This window comes from Tarenaya hassleriana, unplaced genomic scaffold (genome assembly GCF_000463585.1).
Source record: "Tarenaya hassleriana unplaced genomic scaffold, ASM46358v1 Cleome96, whole genome shotgun sequence".
Lineage (NCBI taxonomy): Eukaryota > Viridiplantae > Streptophyta > Magnoliopsida > Brassicales > Cleomaceae > Tarenaya > Tarenaya hassleriana.
In genome coordinates this window covers 220,017-241,946 of record NW_010972002.1, presented here as the reverse complement: position 1 = coordinate 241,946, position 21,930 = coordinate 220,017, and the positions used below count along the sequence as shown (strand labels likewise).

The 21,930-nt window shown below is 41.8% G+C and overlaps 6 protein-coding genes across 10 annotated transcripts; 3 read left to right on the top strand and 3 right to left on the bottom strand.

Annotated features, from left to right (window-relative positions):
• Positions 1 to 703: 703 nt before the first annotated feature.
• Positions 704 to 3,101, bottom strand: LOC104804787 (probable glucan endo-1,3-beta-glucosidase A6). Its single transcript, XM_010529138.1, has 3 exons — positions 3,031 to 3,101; positions 927 to 2,306; positions 704 to 832 (listed from the first exon to the last, which is right to left on the bottom strand). The coding sequence occupies exons 1-3, from the start codon at positions 3,080 to 3,082 to the stop codon at positions 795 to 797; spliced, it is 1,470 nt and encodes a 489-aa protein (XP_010527440.1). The 5' UTR covers positions 3,083 to 3,101; the 3' UTR covers positions 704 to 794.
• Positions 3,102 to 3,478: 377 nt separating this feature from the next.
• Positions 3,479 to 5,704, top strand: LOC104804786 (uncharacterized protein At4g14100). Its single transcript, XM_010529136.1, has 3 exons — positions 3,479 to 3,824; positions 4,844 to 5,000; positions 5,338 to 5,704. Exons 1-3 carry the CDS (start codon positions 3,504 to 3,506, stop codon positions 5,484 to 5,486), a joined length of 627 nt encoding a protein of 208 aa, XP_010527438.1. The 5' UTR covers positions 3,479 to 3,503; the 3' UTR covers positions 5,487 to 5,704.
• Positions 5,705 to 5,798: 94 nt separating this feature from the next.
• LOC104804785 (UDP-glycosyltransferase 75C1) lies at positions 5,799 to 8,321 on the bottom strand. 2 transcript variants are annotated; one of them, XM_010529135.2, is made up of 2 exons: positions 7,748 to 8,321; positions 5,799 to 7,074 (listed from the first exon to the last, which is right to left on the bottom strand). In XM_010529135.2, exons 1-2 carry the CDS (start codon positions 8,005 to 8,007, stop codon positions 5,934 to 5,936), a joined length of 1,401 nt encoding a protein of 466 aa, XP_010527437.1. In that variant the 5' UTR covers positions 8,008 to 8,321; the 3' UTR covers positions 5,799 to 5,933. The 2 variants fall into 2 exon arrangements, with proteins under 2 accessions (XP_010527437.1, XP_010527436.1); XM_010529134.2 differs by lacking the exon at positions 7,748 to 8,321 and having other exon boundaries at positions 5,800 to 7,625.
• A 3,615-nt stretch (positions 8,322 to 11,936) lies between these two features.
• On the bottom strand, positions 11,937 to 13,914 carry LOC104804784 (COP9 signalosome complex subunit 8-like). The gene is made up of 5 exons (XM_010529133.1): positions 13,803 to 13,914; positions 13,628 to 13,707; positions 12,925 to 13,106; positions 12,652 to 12,759; positions 11,937 to 12,279 (listed from the first exon to the last, which is right to left on the bottom strand). Exons 1-5 carry the CDS (start codon positions 13,884 to 13,886, stop codon positions 12,140 to 12,142), a joined length of 594 nt encoding a protein of 197 aa, XP_010527435.1. The 5' UTR covers positions 13,887 to 13,914; the 3' UTR covers positions 11,937 to 12,139.
• Positions 13,915 to 14,176: 262 nt separating this feature from the next.
• LOC104804782 lies at positions 14,177 to 17,943 on the top strand. Of its 4 annotated transcripts, none has more exons than XM_010529130.1 (9): positions 14,177 to 14,569; positions 14,661 to 14,863; positions 14,956 to 15,049; positions 15,169 to 15,452; positions 15,540 to 15,633; positions 15,783 to 16,357; positions 17,300 to 17,395; positions 17,488 to 17,586; positions 17,706 to 17,943. In XM_010529130.1, exons 1-9 carry the CDS (start codon positions 14,233 to 14,235, stop codon positions 17,787 to 17,789), a joined length of 1,866 nt encoding a protein of 621 aa, XP_010527432.1. In that variant the 5' UTR covers positions 14,177 to 14,232; the 3' UTR covers positions 17,790 to 17,943. The 4 variants fall into 4 exon arrangements, with proteins under 4 accessions (XP_010527432.1, XP_010527434.1, XP_010527431.1 ...); XM_010529132.2 differs by having other exon boundaries at positions 17,702 to 17,943; XM_010529129.1 differs by lacking the exons at positions 17,300 to 17,395; positions 17,488 to 17,586; positions 17,706 to 17,943 and adding exons at positions 16,546 to 16,644; positions 16,764 to 17,001 and having other exon boundaries at positions 15,783 to 16,453.
• Positions 17,944 to 18,194: 251 nt separating this feature from the next.
• On the top strand, positions 18,195 to 21,281 carry LOC104804781 (30S ribosomal protein S1 homolog A-like). Its single transcript, XM_010529128.2, has 10 exons — positions 18,195 to 18,534; positions 18,659 to 18,818; positions 18,993 to 19,054; positions 19,380 to 19,539; positions 19,635 to 19,755; positions 19,859 to 19,940; positions 20,066 to 20,169; positions 20,444 to 20,522; positions 20,620 to 20,670; positions 20,930 to 21,281. The coding sequence occupies exons 1-10, from the start codon at positions 18,250 to 18,252 to the stop codon at positions 21,011 to 21,013; spliced, it is 1,188 nt and encodes a 395-aa protein (XP_010527430.1). The 5' UTR covers positions 18,195 to 18,249; the 3' UTR covers positions 21,014 to 21,281.
• Positions 21,282 to 21,930: the final 649 nt, after the last annotated feature.

The window sequence follows — 21,930 nt, the reverse complement described above, 5'->3', positions numbered from 1 at the left end:
AAGCAAAGCTTGTATTGGTGCAGGTTATGGTGAAATGAAATCAATGTGGGTTCTTTCTTTAACAGCATATATGTTTTGTCTGTTCATCATCACAGTGTCACTAACCTCTGTTACTTTGTTAACTACACACACGCAACTACATACGTAAAAAGCCAAATCTGTCAAGAAAATGTTCCTTTATGTAAACAAGAACCCTAATATGGATTTCGTTTTTATTTTGTAAACAAATGTAATTAAATTTGTTTTTATTTAATATTAAATATAGAAATAGAAATTATTAAAAAAATTACATAGTTAAGGTTTGAACTACATACATGATATTATTTTTTTTTTAAAAGTTTGAAGATATTCTAACGATGTTATATATTATTTTGGAATATATTTTTTCTAGATCCATACATATTTGTACTAATAAAATTTACATATTGTTATAAGTTTTTTATATGTATTTTATATTTCTTTATTATCTTTTTTTTTTTACTTTTACTTTGTTATTCTCCAATTTATAATCGTTCTTAACCAAAGTAAAGAAAGATTCTTTATCAGAAATTTAATATGCTTCCAGGTAGATTCCTTTACGTATATCAGTTTTCGTTTTGGAAGTCATTCCTCTAAAGCTGTCAACATACATTAATAATAATAATAATAATAATAATAATAATAATAAAAGAATTTCATAAACAATTTATATAATCTTTCTCGTATTTGCCAAAACAAGAACCGAAGAAAGAAACATTCCATTGACAAAGTTTGACTTTAGACGAATTCAGCACTCTCTCTCTCTTTAGGATTCTTCACAAAGCAACGCTCGGAAACTTGCACCGCCCATTTCCTGTAAAACAAAAAAAAAAGCATTATACGAACATTTGCTTACAAAAATAGAACATGGGTATTTTCGTCTTTTTATATAACCCGGAGAAGCTTACCGGGATCGACCGTGGTCTCGCGAGCCAAGCCGTTGAAGTAACACCGAGCGTTCTGGCTCCTGAACTGAGCCCAGTACGAGCTGAACGCGTAACTTGCGTGCCAAGTAATCGTCACTGGCTGGTAACACTCCCTCCCCGGCGCCAACGCCGAGCAAGTCTCGTTGCTTCTTCCGCAAGCAAACCCCAACGCTTGCCCTAACGCCGCCACGTCAGCCCCTTCCTTGACCACGCACCACGCTCTCCTCTTCTTGCACGGCGCAACCCCGACCCCACCGTTTCCCGGTTTTGCCGGCGGTCCATAACCTGAAACCGGTTTTCTCCCGGTAAAGTCGATTTCGTAAACCGGTGTACCGCTGGGACGCAGGATTCCCCAGTGCCTCTCGGTTCCTGGACCGGGTTTCCGGTTTTCGTCAAACAAGGAGAATACGAAAGTCGGTATGACTGAACCGGGCCTTGCCGGCGTACCGATCGGCGGGTCAGCCGTCATTTTCTTGATCAGATTCCGGTTATACGTGGCAGCGTTGCGCACGCTGGCTCCTATTTCATCGATATCACCCGAATTAGGCCACCCGGTTCCCGAGATCGCGAGACGGATACTCGGGTACCCGAGGTTGGACATCGCAGAGATAACCGAATCCAGCATCTGGTCCAGCAAATTGCTATAGACCAAACCGGTTTTCGGATCGGTATACGTGGTATTTCCTTCGAAGAGAGCGAAATCTAAACCGGTGTTAACCGGATCGCTAGACCAGGGGAAATACGGATAAACGTCGATGAAGAAGAAGGAATTCGTCCCGTTGAGAAACTTCAGCAACGGTAACATCACCGGAAAAGCGATATCATCCCGAAAAGTTCCGCTCGACGGCGGGAATGTCGTCGCAGATTGCAGAACGTCCATGGCGAGAGGAGTTCCGACCTTAACGTTATGAATCCCCTGTGCCCTGAGAGATTTAACGATCTTCCGCATGGCGGGAACGAGATTTCTCCAGATATCTCTGTCTTGATCAGTGTTGTAATAGCTCAAGACTTCGTTTCCGACAAGGACGAATCTGATTAGGGTTCGAGGGTAGTAAGGCAAGACATTGGTACGGACCCAGTCGTCTGCAGCCCTCTGGTCGGACCCGATGGAGACGATGTCGTGGTTTTGAACCATGATGGTGACGCGGAGATTCGTCTGGGAGAGGAGAATTAGGGTTTCAGGGTCGGCGTCGTAGAGCTTGACGTGACCCGCGTTAACGGATTTGATTAGGTTAATGGATTTGTAAGGGGAAGGTAGGTTGTCTCCTTGTCTTCCATAGCTGATTCCGACCCTGCCCGAAAACCCTAATACTGCGTTCTTCTCTGCGTTCCAATGTTTGCCAGTTGCAAAGCAACGTGATCCTGTCGGAAAAAGAAAGTTTTACAGATTTTGGGTTTCAATAACCAAAAAAAAAAGGAACGAATTAGTTACACAACAATTCTGTTGCTAATAACCTAATTTAATTCGCGCTTAATTACCATTAGATGATTAATCGAACGAGTAGTAAAATTTTCGTGTTCTACATACCAATGCAAATAGTAATAAAGTTTTCATTTTCCCTTCAAATTTACAATAATTAAACAATGTGTTATATATAAAACGTTCGGACAATGCGATATTTTTCGTTGTAAATGTACAACACAAACTGTTTTTTCGTTTCAATTTCACCACAAATTTCCTACTCCTCCCCTTTTTTTAATAGATGTAATCCTTAATAAATGTTGTTTTAGATTTTTCAGGTAATTTTTCAAGAAAATTTTCAATTTTGTCCTTAATTAAAAATAACAATTTCAACAAAGTTTCAATGAAAAAAATCATTTAACTACGGTATACATACCTTTTTTTATATTTTCTTGAGAAAAAATCTTAAACAATATGTAACATTTTAGCAATACAAAATTCGAAAATTACTTGTTTTCTTGAAAAAAAAAATCAATAAACATTCTCAAAAGATTTAACCCAAAATCGAAATGAATATTAGAAATAATGAATTTATATGACCGATCTTAAATAAATTTGGGATTAAAACGATGTTATGCAAACACAAGATTAAGTTTTAGTGTAATGGGGAGATCATTGACTTACTTGAAAGAGAAAGGAGAGTGAAGAGGAAGAGAGAAGGGAGACTCAGAGCCATTGAAATGGATGTGGGAGACAGTGCATTGGTTTTTGTTATGTATTTAAATTGGTTTTTGGAGTGTGACATTTAATTATTGGTTACACATTTTATACCCATTCAATGCAAAGAAGAAGGCTTTGCACAAATTTTTTTTTTTTCCTTGGACCGTCCAATGTTCTTTTGATGCCCTTTTTCGTTACAAAGGTTGGTTGGTTTGCCTCATAAAAATCGTTGTGAAATTAGCATATATATATATATATATAATATGTAAAAAGATTATCTACAAGTCCTGCATCCACTACAAATATTGCATATAACAAAACTATGCATTATGCATATGTATGTATATGTAACCAATATAAATTTGAAAAATTAAAAAAAAAATCAAATATATATATATTATAAGATGATAAATTATCTCACACGCGGCGCAATTCGGATGGCCTCTACGCAGCGAAGGCTAATCCACTTCTTCCTGATCATCACCTTCCTCCTTGTCCTCGCCGCCGGCGATGTGCCGGAGCCGGATGCGGAGCCGGTTCCGGCGCCGTGGCCGCACCAGTTCCACGCGTTGCTGTTCATGAACTACTCGGGATCTTTGGAGATGATCGATCTCTGGTACGATTGGATCAACGGCCGAAATTTCAACATCATACAGAAGCAGCTGGGGATTCTGACCTACGATCTCGAGTGGAACAATGGCACTTCTTTCTTCTACAGGCTCGATGAGTCGAGAGAGTGCCGTACGGTTCAAGTCGAGGTGCGTATTCGTCTCCGCGAATTCCATATCCATGTTTTCTGGTGACGGGACTGTGGTTTTTGTTTTGTTCACGGGATTTCTGGGCAGAGAGATCATAGTTTATGGACAAATTCGAATTTTAGGGTTCAAATTTTTATTTTTCCTTGCATTACGAAATGGGTTGGTTTCTCTCGAAGCAGAAACCTGAACCCCAAGTCACTGGTCGAATGTATGCAAGCAATGTTCATTTGGCATCATCCAGTGGTTCCATTATAGAGGTTGGGGTTCAGTGAACAAATGACTAAGCGATAGAAAATTCGAATTTTCAAGATTTGAATTTGTCCCCTTTTAGAAATGGGAAATGATGAACTTGGAAGAGAACTTCTTGAGGTTTTCACCAGGCGTTTGGCAACTTTTACAAGCCTTCATTTCATCAGCTGAATAAGCCCTCTTCAGCTTCAGGTCTGAGATCTCTGTTCTGTGAATTCTGCAAAGTTCAGTGCTTGCCGTAGAAAAACGAGTATTTCCTACTTGTCAATTACAGCGGGTGGCTCGCAATGCTAATTGTTGGGTACCTCGTCTCATATGAAGTTAACAAATCATATAGCTGATGGTCATATAGCCATGGTATATCGATAATCTGGCCTAGTAATGCAGAAACTTTGGCGGGGAGTGGAAAATGAGGATCTAGGGATAGTGAGCAAGACCAAATCTTGTTAGTCACCTTATCTCAAGATCAAGAGTGCTATTGTTTGTAGGAAACTGAAACCCTTCTGTGATTCAATGTCTGTCTGAGATGTTTTTCATCTTCTTGTGATCCAAACGCAAAAACCTATGGCTTTTCAACGTACATTATGCCAAGATCTAGCCTTTTTGTTCATATTCTTTTGTTCCTCAGTTTTGGACTTCGAATTCATGTATCGTTATCATGGGAGCTTAGAATTTTGTTGCACCGGGTCAGCATTACCCTTTTTTAGCTAGGTCATTTAGCAGAAAGTGTTGTCTATATCTTACTAACCTTTTATTTATATCCTTTAAAGGTTGGAATTTTGCGGCCTAATTGGCTGGATGGAGCTAAGTATCTGGGTCAGCGATACATGGACGGGTTTCTCTGCAACGTATGGGAGAAGGTCGAGTTCATATGGTACTATGAGGATGTCGTGACCAAGAGACCTGTACACTGGGTCTTCTATACAGGTAATGTATACATATACATGATCATGAAAGGCTATATGGGGTGTAGCTTTAACTAAGCACGGTTGTTCTAAAACCTCACTGAGTCAGTTTAAGTGAAAAACTGGGCTTGAAAAATTCTCCTGATTTCTGATCAGTTCAGTCGGAAACGATTTGAATCTTGAGAATTTCTGGTCAGTTCCTCGGGTACTAAGCTCGGGAATTTGGTATGAACTCTTCTCCATATGAGTATTAATACCGGAAACTACCATCTTGTTACAGTTAAAAACAGTCTCTCACCGAGTATATATGCACATTCGAGTGATATTTTTTTTTTTAACGGACGGATCAATGGTTGCAGGTAGGGAGGCTCATGTGATGACATACGAGGTTGGGGCGGTCCTGGAGGACGAGAAATGGCAGGCGCCGGTCTATTGCTTCGACCAGGAAAGGGAAAGCTTTTTGTCCGAAGGAGGTTTAAGAGAATTTAAAGGAATCGGCACGTTGTGATTACAGTAATAAAATGTCCAATGTAACAACATGGTAGAGGGCGAGGTGAAAAAGATGTGACGAGGTTTATTCGGTGGAGAATAAAATTTGGGGTTGATTTGAAATAGTTTGAGAAGTTTATGTACCCGCGTGTAATAAATTATGACAAGTATCTACTAGGCTAACGGTCTGGTGCATATATGTTTGCATTTTTAAGGCCATCTTGTTTATTTTTTATATTTTCCTCCAACTATATAATATTTTTTTTTATATTTTGATTACGCTTTAATTGAGAGAATAATGTCATATTATTATTATTATCCTCCAACTTAAAAATACAAAACGTAGAATCAGACACTTATTATATTATATTAGATTCCAATACCTAAAAATATAAAAAAATTCAAATAAACCCCAATATTTTATTCTCTAATTATATAAACCTCGTCAAATCTTTTCCGGTAACATTTAGTTCTTCAAACCTTCAATTTCATCCACAAAAGCTTTCACATTCACATCACATTCCTCCGCCGCCTCCGCTGCCAAAGCTTTCAGCTCCGCCGCGTTCCTACTCATCTTCTCCGCCGCATCGTCGCCGCACATCACCGTCTCCAGACACCTCCTTATCTCCTCGCCCTCCACGTGTCCTCCCTCCCCTTCCCTCACCCTCACGCCGTTCCGCCACGTGTCCTCCACCAGCTTCGCCGTCGTGTACTGGTCGGCGAACTTCGGGAACGCCATCACCGGAACGCCGGCGCAGACGCTCTCCAGCGTCGAGTTCCAACCGCAGTGCGTCACGAAACACCCGACCGCGGCGTGCGACAGAACCGCGATCTGAGAACACCAACTCACCACCAATCCTCTTCGGTTCCTGTCTCCATCTCGAATCAGATCCAGAGCTTCGTTTTTCTCGTCTGGATTTTTCGTTCTCATGACCCACAAGAACGGCCGATTCGTTCCCAGGACGCCGATCGCGAGCGCTGCCGTGTTTTTCGCCGTCAACTCGTCGTCGTGAGTGCCCATAGACAAGTAGATCACGGATTTTTCGGGTTTCGAATCAAGCCATTTGATGTAATCGTCGTCTGAATCCGACCGGAAAAGATCCGCTCGGCCGGAGGATGATCCGTCTGAGAAAACCAACGGACCCACTGAAATCATCCTGAATTTCTTGACGGAGATCAAAGCCTCGGGTTCTAGTGCCCTGAACGTGTTGACGAGGATTCTAGGGTTTTGCTCCGATTCGAGAGCTTCGATGTGTTCCCTAAGTGTAACTAGTGCCGACGGGAAAGTTTTCTCCGGCTGGATCAAGGACGGTAAGTCGCCGGCGGCGAGCGGTGGCAGTCCCGGTAAATTTACGGAATCCGAGGGGTCATTGTCAGCGCCCTTATCGAACACGTGTCGAAAAGAGTCAGTGAAGTAATAGTAATAAACGTCGAGTACCGTGGCGGGCTCGATCCAGAGAAGCGTCGCCGGAAGGTGAAACTCACGCGCCACAGCGGCGGCCCAAGGGACGAGTATGGAGTAGATCACGGCGGTGATGGGTGGGTCCGAGGTATCGATGACGTCACTCAGCGCGGCGGAGCCACGGCGTTTGAACTCCGACATGTAGATCTTGCCGTCCTCCGGGGACTTGACGCCGTCGTCGAAGCCATCGGATAACCAGGCAAAAGAGAGGCCGTCTACGGCGGAGGGCGGTGTTCCCATGCGGCGGAGGGCGTTGACGGTGGTGGAGAATGTGACGGTGGCGCCGTGGCTGATGAGGCGGTTGGCGAGCTCGAGCGCCGGATTAATGTGGCCTTGCGCAGGAAAAGTCACCAGGAGGAAGTGTGGACGGCGGATTCCGGTGACGGAGACGGCGGAGGAAGCCATTTGTGTGTGTGGAGTGAGTAGCAACCGGCGAGAGTGTGTGTGTATATATATATCGAGCCTTAAATCTGGGGAATATTTTGAACGAGTGAGCTGACTCGGTAGTTAAAACAACTCATCGGTCCATTTCTACCAAAGAAACGAGTCAAGAGTAACTCGGATGCGTACATATATTTGATCCAGTTGGGGGTATTGGGGGTAAGGGAGCAGAATAGGTCCTTGGAATAAAATTCGTATAATCGTAATATGGTTATGTTTTTTAGCAGTAAAACCAAAGAATAAAAGGAATTTTAAAATATAGAAATAAAAATTTAAATTGTATAATATGATTTCTTCACCATTGTGGTGTCGTAGAGACTTTGACCGGTGCGTCCCGCAGCGCGGCGGAGCCACGGCGTTTGAACTCCGACATGTAGATCTTGCCGTCCTCCGGGGACTTGACGCCGTCGTCGAAGCCATCGGATAACCAGGCAAAAGAGAGGCCGTCTACGGCGGAGGGCGGTGTTCCCATGCGGCGGAGGGCGTTGACGGTGGTGGAGAATGTGACGGTGGCGCCGTGGCTGATGAGGCGGTTGGCGAGCTCGAGCGCCGGATTAATGTGGCCTTGCGCAGGAAAAGTCACCAGGAGGAAGTGTGGACGGCGGATTCCGGTGACGGAGACGGCGGAGGAAGCCATTTGTGTGTGTGGAGTGAGTAGCAACCGGCGAGAGTGTGTGTGTATATATATATCGAGCCTTAAATCTGGGGAATATTTTGAACGAGTGAGCTGACTCGGTAGTTAAAACAACTCATCGGTCCATTTCTACCAAAGAAACGAGTCAAGAGTAACTCGGATGCGTACATATATTTGATCCAGTTGGGGGTATTGGGGGTAAGGGAGCAGAATAGGTCCTTGGAATAAAATTCGTATAATCGTAATATGGTTATGTTTTTTAGCAGTAAAACCAAAGAATAAAAGGAATTTTAAAATATAGAAATAAAAATTTAAATTGTATAATATGATTTCTTCACCATTGTGGTGTCGTAGAGACTTTGACCGGTGGATGGATGATGAGAAAGCCCCCCGACGAGTAGAAGAAACCATAAGCACGTTTTCTCTTCGGTAGCTGCCGTGCCATTTTCTAATGGTCCGTTCTTTTTTTTTGGGGGGTAAAAAATGGTCCGTTCTTATTTGTAAGTATAACCATATATTTTCCTCTTTTATTACTCGGATTCTTTTTTATTTTATTTTTATTTTTCCTTGCATCCAAAACCGTAATTGTGTATCCGACATTTTAACGATCCCATTCTCAATCGACTTCAAAAGAGGAAAGTCATAGTCCTCCGTTGCTTAGTCAAATCAACTCCTGATCTGATTCAGTTGACGTATATGGTGTTGAACAGGTCCAACTGCATCAATACTCCACCCGTCGAGAAGAACTTTGTCCTCAAGGTTCAGTTTAGGAAAACAAAGCCGAACTCGATTCTCATCCTCCCGTGTCGTCATCGAGATTGTTTGTCATGTCGGGGTCTCCTTCCATCAAGAGGTTGTCTGCATTTATGTCCCGATGTATAGCATTCATCACAACTAAAACACAATCCGAGACTGTGTTTTGTCTTTATCTCATCTCAATTTAGTTTTTTAGGAGTGAGTCCGGTATTACGTGGTTGGAAGTTGCATTGGTTGACCGGCGGACTGCGGTGTTGTCGTTGCAATAGCTCATCGTGCATCCAAGCTAACATAATAACTTCCTTGAAAGATTTTGACTGAAACATGCGAATTTTATCGGCAATGGACAGTCATAGGCCTCCGATGAATGTTTCGACAAGCGTCTTTTGTGTCCAACCTTGCAATTTATTTTGGAGTCTCTCAAATTTCCGCTGGTAATCTTGCAGACTCCCTGTTTCCCTAATCTTTGATAGAGTCTCGTCAAAATCTTCACATTCGGTAGGCCCGAATCGTGCCCACAACTCTTGTTCGAACTCATCGCAAGTGATAATTGTCCTTTCTTCAGCATGAGATTTTCGCAAAGCTTACCCTCACTTGTTTGCATCATTATTGAGGTGGTAAGATGCATATTCCACATGGTGGTGTCTTGGTATTGGAAGAATTGTTTGACCTTGCTAAAGCATATTGTCGGATCTCTCCGTGCAAAGTGTGGAAATTCGAATTTGACATTTCGGGAATGAAACATTAGATTGCTACCTTCACCTCGTGTTGCAGAATTGCAAAATTGATGTCGGCTACCGCGATGCGAACTTGATCCTGTTGGAGTGCATAAAGTTTCTGTCAACCGAGTAAATGATGATTCCAATATCTACAATTTTCAATCACGGTCGTCCTCATCTGAGCGATGTCATCATGCATATTCGCGAGACTAGATTCAATATTTTCAATGCGTTCTTTGTTGGTGTTCATCTTGATACAACTAGGATGTGGTCCGAGTCAAATGATGAAAGAAAAAAATGAAGATAATGCTCTGATACAAATGATGGTCCCAATCAGAATTAATAAATAAAACAACATTTACAATTTGGAAAAAAAATTGTTTGTCTTATTCATCTTCTTCGTAGAACTTAAATAGAGAAAGGAAAAATAACTGAACATGCAATGTGAACCTACGTGCAAGAAAAATAAAAAAGATAAAATAACGAAGTGGTTCCTATAAAAGAGGAAAGACACAGTCCTCCATTATTAAGTCAAATCAACACCTAATCTGATTCAATTGACGTACATGGCGTTGAACCGGTCCAACTGTGTGATATCCTGAACTACGATGAGGGTTGGGAGTGTTTGTCGGTGTGATGACACGATCAAGGTGCGGCTCCCCGAGTACCACTAAGGGTAAATGGATATAGAAATGAATCGAACACACCCGAATGAGAGAGATCCGAGGGCTATATAGGTATGTGACTATATAGTCTAAGATAACATAAAAGGATTAGTTGGACTACTCATAGGAACAAGGTGCACCTACATTTTCGGTTGATTATCCCGAGAGAACTCCAAAGTTAAGCGTGGTGACTCTGGAGCAATTTCAGGTTGAGTGACCTACTGGAAAGTATCTCGATATGCATGCGAGTGAGGACAAAACGTGCTGGAAGGTCTCGTGTTGTTGTGTGAGGACAGTTTCGACATGACATAGCGGTCGCGAGTCATTATAGATGGCATCAGAGCCGGTACTCTCCTAGTACAGTGTGGTTCGAGGACGAACCAGACGAAAGTTGGTGCTCTGTGATATCCCGAGCTACGATGAGGGTTGTGAGTGTTCATTGGTGTGATGACACGATCAAGGTGCGACTCCTCGAGTACCACCAAGGCTAAAGGGATGAATAAATCGAACACACCCGAATGAGAGAGATCTGAAGGCTATATAGGTATGAGACTATATGGTCTAACATAAAAAGGATTAGTTGGGCTACTCATAGGAACAATGTATACCTACCTTTTCGGTTGACTATCCCGAGAGAACTCCAAAGTTAAGTGTGCTGACTCTGGAGCAATTTCAGGATGGGTGACATATTGGAAAGTGTCTCGATATACGTGCGAGTGAGGATAAAACACGCTGGAAAGTCTCGTGTTGCTGTGTGAGGGCAGTTTCGACATTTCGTAGCGGTCACGGGTCGTTACAGATGGTATCAGAACCGGTACTCTTCCACTATGATGTGGTCCGAGGACGAACCAGACAGAAGCTGGTGGGTTTGTGATATCCCGAGCTACAATGAGGGTTGAGAGTGTTCGCCGGTGTGATAACACGGTCAAGGTGCAGCTTCTCGAGTACCACCAAGGCTAAAGTGATACAAGAACGAATCGAACACACCCGCATGAGAGAGATCCGAAAACTATATAGGTATGAGACTATATGGTCTAAGATAATATAAAATGATTAGTTGGACTACTCATATGAACAAGGTGTACCTAGCTTTTTGCTTGACTATCCCGAGAGAACTCCAAAATTAAGCGTATTGACTCTGGAGCAATTTCAGGATGGGTGATATATTGGAAAGTGTCTCGGTATACGTACGGGTGAGGACCAAACACGATAAAAAATCCCGTATTGCTGTGTGAAGGCAGCTTCGACATTTCGTAGCGATCGCGGATCATTACAAACTGCATCATAAATTATATCCGAAGTAATATTTAAACAATCGAATATTTTTTTACTAACCCTAATAGCGAATCTACCGAAGATCATATTTATTTATTCATTTGTTACAATTTTGTTTCGAGTGCGATTTCTTTATTTGTTGCAATTTTGTTCAACCGCAATTTCAAAGTAGATGATCACAAATCGGATATCCAGAGTTTTCCGACGTACTCGGACTTCGATCTTGTCACCATGGGAATTCCATGGTTATTTTAAACTGAAACCCTAATCCTTTGTCGATTTTTTAGCCCTCATATCGCCTCTTCTTCTCACCACTCCGTCTCGGATACCCGCAAAACACGGGTAATTCGTCTTTGACCAAAATCCAAAGTGGAACCAGGAAATCGTTCTCGCCCACAACGGTTCCATACTAGTTTCGCCCGTGGACGAGTGCTAAAAATTTTCGAATATCCGACTCACGGATCGGGCAGATACTCGCCACCTCAGGTTCCTATCCTAGTACGAGAGAACACCGATCAAATCGACCGATACCAACCTGTCTTATCCCATGCTGGACCCATGTTCAAGTAACATCAAAGCTAAGAACCAGACGGATACACTGATATTATCCCACAAATAAAAGCCATCTAAACTGAGATTCTTCCACAAAATCTGCATGTCTGGTATTTCTTTTCCACTCTCTTAAAGGAGAAACCCGAATGAATAGGGAAGAGTTATACACTAATGTTCAAGGTGGAACACGTACTCCGTCAGGCGCTGCAGCTTGGAAGCATCCAGCTTCTGCTCTGTCTTCGTTGTCTGTTTCTTCACAGTCACCATTTGAGAAGCAGAATCCACCTCCCACCCCTGCTGCATTACATCTGTGCAAAACAAATTGTTCTTCACATCACATTGTTTCTTAGGTTCAAAAATAAAATTAATCTAATATCACATCAGAATTTACTAGCAATAGTATGGAGTATAAGAATTGTCTATTCAGTTGATAATTAATCTCTATATAAGTGAGGAAGAACAGATTCCCAGCAAAAAGCTCATTGTATGCATAAAACTTCTGCAACTACATGGCATTCCCTGCCTAGACAAATACTTACACGTAGACAATGCCATACAAAATCCTTGAAGTTTCTTTAAGAGGAATATCCACATAATAACTTGTATGCATAAAACTTCATTCACATGATTGATTTTACTAAAAATTCTCAGAACTTGTGCAAGATGGGACAGAAGCTTACAACTTATGGCATCAGCCTCTGTCATCCCTAGGAACAGTGCCATATCGCGGATGGTGATAGTGGAGTAAGCAGACAACAATAGCTGAAACATCTTTTTAGTGTAAAGATCTGCAGCAAAAAAAAAAAAAAAAAGATCACACAAATAACATCCTACAGCACCAGGCTCGGAAAAAGTTAGATAAAATTTCAACCATCTAGCCGAGAAGAACTACAACTCAACCATCTAGTTCAGAATATCTTCAGCTTTGTCAATGATACATGAAAATATGTTACCTGAGAATGCAGCAACAATATCTTTAGCTTCTTCACTCCAATCATAACCACGAATAGCTTCATATACACTTGCATATTCATGTGTCCACAGTTTCTGACCGACATTCCAAGCTGCAGTTAGCTCAGGTCTGCTCTCTCTGATGTTCGTAGGTATTGTTTTCCAGAGAAAACGGGCACTATTGCTGCAACAATACACTCAATATTCAATCCTATATTCTCAATTTCAAGATACAATGCTCGACTTCAGGAAACGACAAGTTCAAATCTATTAAAGATTGGCTGTATGTGCCCGAAGGTGTTACTGTTAGACTTCACAAATTGAGTCAAATTCTAGTTTCTAAGTTCACTACCAAGTGATAATTGACCAAGATCGATACAACTACTGCCAGAAAGCAACAGCATGTGAACCTAACGGATAAAACTAAGGCAATATGAAAAACAGAAACTTCAAATAGTAGGAAGATCCCGCAGCACCCAGCACCCAGCCCCATATCAGATTCTACAAAAATAGTGACGAGAACACATTTACCAATCTAAAAGATAAAAAAAATCGATCAGTTTTTCCAAAACACCCAGAAGATTGAAGACTCATATTCTATTGGGCATCATATCCCTAATCCACGGCAAAAAGTACTATTCCGAAGCCCTAAAATCCCCACAAAATCAAACAACACAACTTAATCGAATAAGATATCGAACTCACAGATCATCGGCGTAAATGTGTCCCAGGAGATGGATTAAGTAAGGCCATTCATCATGATAAGGGATTCCTTCAGCCGCGACCTGTCCGGGAGAAAAGAATAAGACGAAGAACGAATCGATGACGACATAGAAGCATTGTCGAAACCTTAAATTGAGGAGGAGGTGTATTGATGAACCTGGAGCCAAAGGTTGTCGCAGAGATCGGCGATCCTATCGAAGGATTTTGCCGCTAAAGCTTCTCTGATCGGAGAGAGGTCCATGGCCCTGTGTTCTTGGTACCGGTGATTTCTAACCCTTTTTTTCTTATTGTGATTCTTCTTCTTTTTTCCATTTCTGGTTTAAGCCCCAAAACTTTTAAATGCTTTCATAATTGCCCAGATATAATACATTTTAGATATATCACCCAAGTTGAGGCCTTTTCTGCAAATTCCAAAATTTTTGTGGGTCCCACTAGGTTTTTCCCGCACAATCCTTTGTCCTTTTCCCTCCACCTTGTTTCGCGCCAAAAACCCCATTGGTCACTTAAAGCATTAGGCCATTTCACGCGGGAAAAGAAAACCTGAAGGAAAAAAAAATCTCTCTCTCCCGCTCACAACAAGATCAGCCATGGCGGAGCCCGATCAGATCTCGAGGAAGAGGATGCGAATGTCGTCTTCCTTCGCTCAGAATCCAACAATAAGTAAAACGCAGAATCAGATCCAAAGCAACCGCTCCGGCCAAACTCTCTCCGCCGCATCTCGCGCCGGAAATCGACTTTCCGGCGAGAAACTCGAAAGAAAAGCACCGCCTCGGATGTATCCTCGTGTTACGATCAAGGATCTTCGTCTGAGACGCGTGTTCACTCCTGCTTCCATCTCCAGTGACTGGGAATTTAACGGGAAAGGGGAGACTCCAAACCAGGAACAAACCAAGGAATCTCTCCACGATTCCCGGAATCTAAAAGGTAAAATCTCCGGATTCTCAGTTCGGCACTGGCTTAATTTGATGCACTTGATTAGCCTTCCTGGGTATGAAGGTTTTTGCTGATGAAACAGTTGTACAAGAAGGAATCAACAAAGCCAATGTCGATAGACCAGGAGATTCCATGGAAGATCGCGAAGCATCGGAAATTATGCAGACGACGCCACCAGATTCCGAGCAATTCAGCAGCGAAACTTTGTCGAGACAGGAGATCTATGGTTCTAATGGAAATGACGTTTCCGAGAAGAAAAGTGAGACCAATCTCAGGACCAAATCGGTAACGTGTTGGTTCTTCTTACAGGGTATGTAAGAATGATGCGTTTTAAGTTTGGAATCTTCTGTTCTGATGTCATGCTATTACCTCTACAGGTTATTCATCCTTGTTCTCGAGCCAAGATTTTCACCAACCCTGCCTCTTTCAGCTACCGAAGATTGCTTCCATACTTGATGAAAGCTGCAGATGGTGCTTTTCTTGTTTTTATTTCTAGATTCTGTATTAAAAAGAACCTTTTTTGTATGATTGTGCGTCAAGAGTTTTGATAGTGAAGAGGCTGAAACACATTGTGTGACTTGTCTCTGCAGACGCAACATCATCAGACCGAAGCTCAAAACCCGACAAATCACATGACCAGGCTCATCCATGTATCATCAGTTCACAGGGTAGGGTAGAAAACGGGAGAACTAGAAATGTCAGTACTCACGATCCGAAGGAGGAGGCAGACAAATCGATGACAGTCGACGGCAAATGTGGCGAAGCTGAGCATGTGTCGCAATCGACAAACAACGTTTCCGATAAACTGTCGGATGGAAATTCACGTGCTTGCTCTTTGAAGAAAACGACTGAATCCAGTCCCAACAGAAAATCTGTACGATTCTCTCCATCAAGAATCTCCCTTCTCATTGCTTATCTTCCACAACCTGTCTAACAGGAACTATGTTCTTGACATGAACAGGTCTGCTCGAAGCTGAAGTTATTTATAGCTCCAGGTTCTGTGAATTACAGAAGATTGCTTCCGTACCTCAGGGATATTCCAGAGGTTACTCCTCGTAAGTCTTTATCTTCAGCTCTATAGAACTCATGGTTTACTATATTTCCTCGTTGATTATATCAATGATTCCGCATAGCGATTTCTCATTCATCTGGTGTAGTTGGTTTTGAAATGAAAATAATACTGCCAGTGTTTGTAATCATCCAGATACTGAGAAAAACGCCGAGGAAAACCAAGAAGCACAAGGAATGGTTACACCAGACGCCCCTATAGAACAGGACAGTAGCCATGATACAGGACCACAGCCTGTTGAACATTTTTCTGGATCTGCTGCATTGTCTGGTCCTGACAACGAACAAGAAACCCAAGTCAAGCATGTCATCCCAGATACCGAAAAACATTTAGACAGTACATTCAAGGTTTCGGGCTCTGAGACCCTGGCATCCACTCTTCCGGATTCAGGTTGTTCAAGTGACGTCGAGACATTAGCGGAGGCAAAAAACTCAGACACAGAAACGAGGAACGGAGCAGGAAAGCTGAAAGACGAAAAGAATGCAGAAAAACCAGAAGTAAACGGCTTGAATCCAAAGGAATCAACTCTTCAGGCCACCTTTGTTTCTTCTGGAACCCCTCCCTCGGCTTCTCCATCAAAAGGGGTTCTGAAAAGGAATTTACGAGGATGCAGAGGGTTATGCACTTGCTTGAACTGCTCTTCCTTCCGTCTACATGCTGAAAGGGCATTCGAGTTCTCCAGGAACCAGTTGCAAGATACTGAAGAGATGGTTCTGGACCTAGTTGGCGAAATATCCCGTCTCAGAGACATGTTGGAGAAACATGCATCAGCCAATGCCGATGACGCTGAATCATGCACCATTCAGGTGAATGCTAGATTTATCTGGTTTACTGGTAGAAATCTAAGTTCGCAAAGGCACTTGGTTGAGTTTGAACTCTAATTTCATTCGCTTACCAGGTCCAAGAAGCTTGTAGGAGAGCTTCCGAGGCTGAAGAGGCAGCGAAAAGCCGCCTCCACCAGATGAACGATGATCTTCAAGTTCACTGCAGAATTCCTGTGAGTAGAAAGAACTTTAAAGAGACAAACCGAGAATCATAACCTGCTTTTTCGATCGGCGGGTTGTTTGGTAACTAAATCTAAATGCATAATTTCTTGTCCGTCTTCTTTCCAGACAGAAGGACAGGCAAGGGTTAGGTTTGCTCATTCCAATCAAGAAAGGGACACAGAAGGACACTAGAGACAACATCATCGGCATATGAAGCTGTTCCTTTCTTTATCATCCTTCGTGGACTGTTGATGTTATGCGTATTTCATGTGATCATGTTTACATCAATCTTCACAATAGCTTCTTGTTTGTAAAAACTAGAAACCAAATTAAGACATGGAACAAGAAGCATCATATGGATTCTGTTATCAAAAGGGCAAGATGCATTTATTACAGAAATACAAAACACAACAAAACTAGAATTCGTGTATAATGTATATACACGCATGCATGCATGAATTAGATTTTCCTCTTCGACTTGTGAAGCCATAGGAATTTATAAGCAAAAAAAAAATCGTCGAATTTTTTGTGAGCTGAAAATTGCCACGTCACCTTGATCTCAATCTCTCTCATTCGAACCCCACAATCATCTCTTTCTCTCTCTATCTTAACCAAATTCCACCATTGTTTGTATTCCTGTGTTGTCAGCAAGATACTGAAGAGATGGTTCTGGACCTAGTTGGCGAAATATCCCGTCTCAGAGACATGTTGGAGAAACATGCATCAGCCAATGCCGATGACGCTGAATCATGCACCATTCAGGTGAATGCTAGATTTATCTGGTTTACTGGTAGAAATCTAAGTTCGCAAAGGCACTTGGTTGAGTTTGAACTCTAATTTCATTCGCTTACCAGGTCCAAGAAGCTTGTAGGAGAGCTTCCGAGGCTGAAGAGGCAGCGAAAAGCCGCCTCCACCAGATGAACGATGATCTTCAAGTTCACTGCAGAATTCCTGTGAGTAGAAAGAACTTTAAAGAGACAAACCGAGAATCATAACCTGCTTTTTCGATCGGCGGGTTGTTTGGTAACTAAATCTAAATGCATAATTTCTTGTCCGTCTTCTTTCCAGACAGAAGGACAGGCAAGGGTTAGGTTTGCTCATTCCAATCAAGAAAGGGACACAGAAGGACACTAGAGACAACATCATCGGCATATGAAGCTGTTCCTTTCTTTATCATCCTTCGTGGACTGTTGATGTTATGCGTATTTCATGTGATCATGTTTACATCAATCTTCACAATAGCTTCTTGTTTGTAAAAACTAGAAACCAAATTAAGACATGGAACAAGAAGCATCATATGGATTCTGTTATCAAAAGGGCAAGATGCATTTATTACAGAAATACAAAACACAACAAAACTAGAATTCGTGTATAATGTATATACACGCATGCATGCATGAATTAGATTTTCCTCTTCGACTTGTGAAGCCATAGGAATTTATAAGCAAAAAAAAAATCGTCGAATTTTTTGTGAGCTGAAAATTGCCACGTCACCTTGATCTCAATCTCTCTCATTCGAACCCCACAATCATCTCTTTCTCTCTCTATCTTAACCAAATTCCACCATTGTTTGTATTCCTGTGTTGTCCCCTTCGCGGCCTTGCTCTGCCGCTGCAATGGCGGTCTTCGGCTTCTCTACGTTAGGCTCTGTACCTTTCCTCTCTCACCTCTTTGAATCTCACCCTTCGACTCCCTCCTTCCCCATCAGACTCTTCTCCTTCTCGTCGTCCGCCTCCTCCTCCTCCTCCTCTTCTTCTTCACACAGAAATCACTCCCTCTGCGTCGCCAAGTCCTTCTCTGGTTCATCTACCGCCGAGACCGATCGGGATTTTGACCAATCCTCCGTTTCCGGCTCCGATTTGGTTCTCCGGGAGCCCTCCGACGATGTCAGACAGGATTCGGTGCGTTTGCGCTGTTCGTAGTTTCGAACTCTGTGAAATAGAGTAGGTTATCTATAGAGTCCTTCAATATTATTCGCTCTGATTCCTAATGTGTAATCTGATTGATGGGTCTGAAAAGAAGTAGAGGTCTGCCGACTGGGAAACAGCGAGGGGTCACTGCAAGAGTGGGGACGTCTTCGAAGGTCGAGTCGAAAGCTTTAATGGCGGAGGCTTACTCGTTCGGTTCTATTCTCTTCTGGGTTTTGTTCCTTATCCACAATTGAGCCCTTCTCGTTCTTGTAAAGGTGGTCCATATTCTTTAAAAAAACCATTCCTTTTCTTGACATCTGCTTTGTGTTCATGTATCTTATGGATGGTTATGTAACCTGTTTTCCCACTTCATCTTCTCTGCTTCGTTTGTTTCTTCTGGAAAATGTACTGAGGATTGTGTTTTTTTGACCATTTGTCTTTCCATGAAGAGCCTCACAAAAGCATCCAAGAGATTGCCAAAAGCTTGGTAGGTTCAGTGCTTCCTGTGAAGGTAATTTTCATATGTATATATATATATATTATGTGATTATCTATGAGCAGATCATTGTTTTGTGATTGTGGAGATTTGCCACATTAGTATCTACTAATGTGGTTCCTGCTGTTATCCTGAGCTTAAATGATCTCCTTCATGTTTCCCCCCTCTTTGCTTTCTTATGTTGCTTTTGCATAAGGTTTTCAAAATCTCTCTTTTTTTCCCCATAACATCTTTATGCTTCTTTGGATTCAGAAACTATTTCACATTTGCGTTTTCCTTCAGCAATATACAGATACTGTTTTTGTGCAAAATGTCTTAACATATACCCATATATATATAGGTAGTCCAAGCTGATGAGGACAGTGGGAAGTTGATATTATCCGAGAAACTTGCATTGTTTCCAAAGTATTCGCAAAGGGTTAGTGTCGGGGATGTATTTACAGGAAGGGTAGGTTCTGTTGAGGATTATGGTGCCTTTGTCCACCTGCTCTTCGATGATGGTATTTGCTGTACTGAAATTTTGTCATTGCTGCTTTCTCTTTAAGGTTAGTAATCTAATTTGGTTCTAAACCGAGATATTGGATATCTGTTGTAGGTCTCTATCATCTAACAGGGTTAGTTCATATCTCTCAAGTGTCGTGGGATTACGTTCAAGATGTCAGGGATGTATTGCACGAGGGGGAGGAAGTTCGGGTCAAAGTCACTAACATAGACCAGTGAGTTTCTACTGCCTTTTTTTTTTCAAAACATAGATCAGTGACCATGGATTTCATCGTATTTCTCGGCTTCTAAAGGGTTTTAATCGAGACTCGGGTACAGGGAAAAATCTAGGATTACTCTTTCGATCAAACAACTAGAAGAAGATCCTCTTTTGGAAACATTGGACAAAGTGGTTTTGCAGGTAATGGGCAAAGGATTCTGGTTATGTAGTAGTAGTAGTATATTGTCATGCTTGAATCAGCTCTATTTGATGATCTTATCTTTTTCGGGTCTTATTGATTTGTGATAGATGTGAAAATATCGCAGGATGGTTCCACTGGATCTGCTTCTCTAAGCCCAAACAACGGTGATAAAATCGAACCTCTCCCAGGTCTTGAATCAATACTCGACGAATTATTGCAGGAAGACGGGTAAGAGTTGAGTAAGATTGTCGTTGCAATGTAACATAAATATCCATAACGTGAACTGCCTACAACAAATCGTTTCTGTAATGAATTCTTGCTGTATATATGGCAGGATAGTTTTATAATCTCACTATGAGCTGAGAATGAAATAACCAATGTGTTCATACAAAACATGTCTTAGTGTAAAGGGTTCTCCTTTTTAAAATTCATCAGAGTTCTTGCATATAAATGGCAACTAAATTGCAGATATACAATCCACTTGACCTACACAATATTGCAGAATAGAAGCCGTGAAGATTAACCGGCAAGGGTTCGAGAAACGTGTGGTTTCACAGGACTTACAGCTTTGGCTCTCAAACGTGAGTTGTATACACACACACACACCCCTACTTGCTTGTTCTGATACATTGGCGTAGTATAATCATTCTTTGTCTGGTCACTTCTCTTCTCATGCAGACGCCGCCTGATGATGGAAAGTTCGTCCTTCTCGCCCGTGCAGGAAGACAGGTAAATTTTCGTCGTGGCTCGGTTTTCAAATCCATTATCACGAGACCCTTTTCGTAAAACTATCCAGAAACACCTGTTCGAACTGGTGTCTCAACAGATCTTAGGAAGAAACGTAACTCGGAATCTGATTCCTTATAACCCCCTGAAGAGTTCAGAAGCTTTGGTTTTTTTCCCGTGATGGAAACCGAGTTATGAACATGGAACTCAACTCAAACGGATCTTCATGCGCATATATATATGTGTGTGTGTGCGTGTATAGGTGCAAGAGATACAATTGGAGACATGTATGGATCAGAAAGGGATAAAGAAAGCACTGCAGAGAGTATTAGAACGCGTTCCTTGAAGTTTTTAAAGAACACGCTTCTCGTTGAACCGTCGTCTCAGCCCATTCGAGTAAGCCTCTGTTCGAGAGAGAAGCTTTTGGGTCAGTGCGTGTGCTGCTTTCTTTAACAACGCCACAGCTCCTGCAAATGGACCACCACCTCTTGAGAAGGTTAAAAAAGAACATACATTTGATTTTGTCTTTACGTTGTTGTAATTTTGCAAATAATCATATGCCATTATGAACACAATTAGCACAAACATAAAATTTATATGTTACTTATTTGTCATTTTTTATTTTTAAAAAAAAATCAAACCAATGTTACCATTGAATCCTTCGTTTTTCATCATTCATCTTCTACCACCATCAATTTCAAAACCAGAAAAAAAAAGTCAAATTTTAACGGGTACAAACTAAATAATATAAATATTTCAAAAAACTCTCATAAGTCATTGGTTTCATCAAGATCTAACCTCATACAGACAACTATGGATCATTGACTTTGTAGGAAGGTGACAACAATCCCAAGACATATTTTCACACGAAACCAAAGCTTACAGCTCTAATCCAAAATTATTATTATTATTATTATACTGTGCACTTCTGAGCACATGCTCTCTCTCTCTCTCTCTCTCTCTCTCTCTCTCTCCAATCATCACAAGAGGGGTCTGTCAGATTGTAATGTCCAAATTAGATGGAAACAAAACACGTAAGATTCTTCATCTTTTGAACTGTAAATTTACTCCATTAGTTGCATCTTTCTTCTTTACTCTCCCACTTTCTTCCTCCACTCATCTCTCTCTCTCTCTTACAAGTAACCAGTAAAAGTCTGTTGTTCTTGAGTTTTTCCATTTTGATTCCTGAGCATATTTCTTCATCTGGGTCGTCTCTCTCATCTCCGTTTTCTCTCGTTTTCCTGGAGATTTTCCCACTCTTTC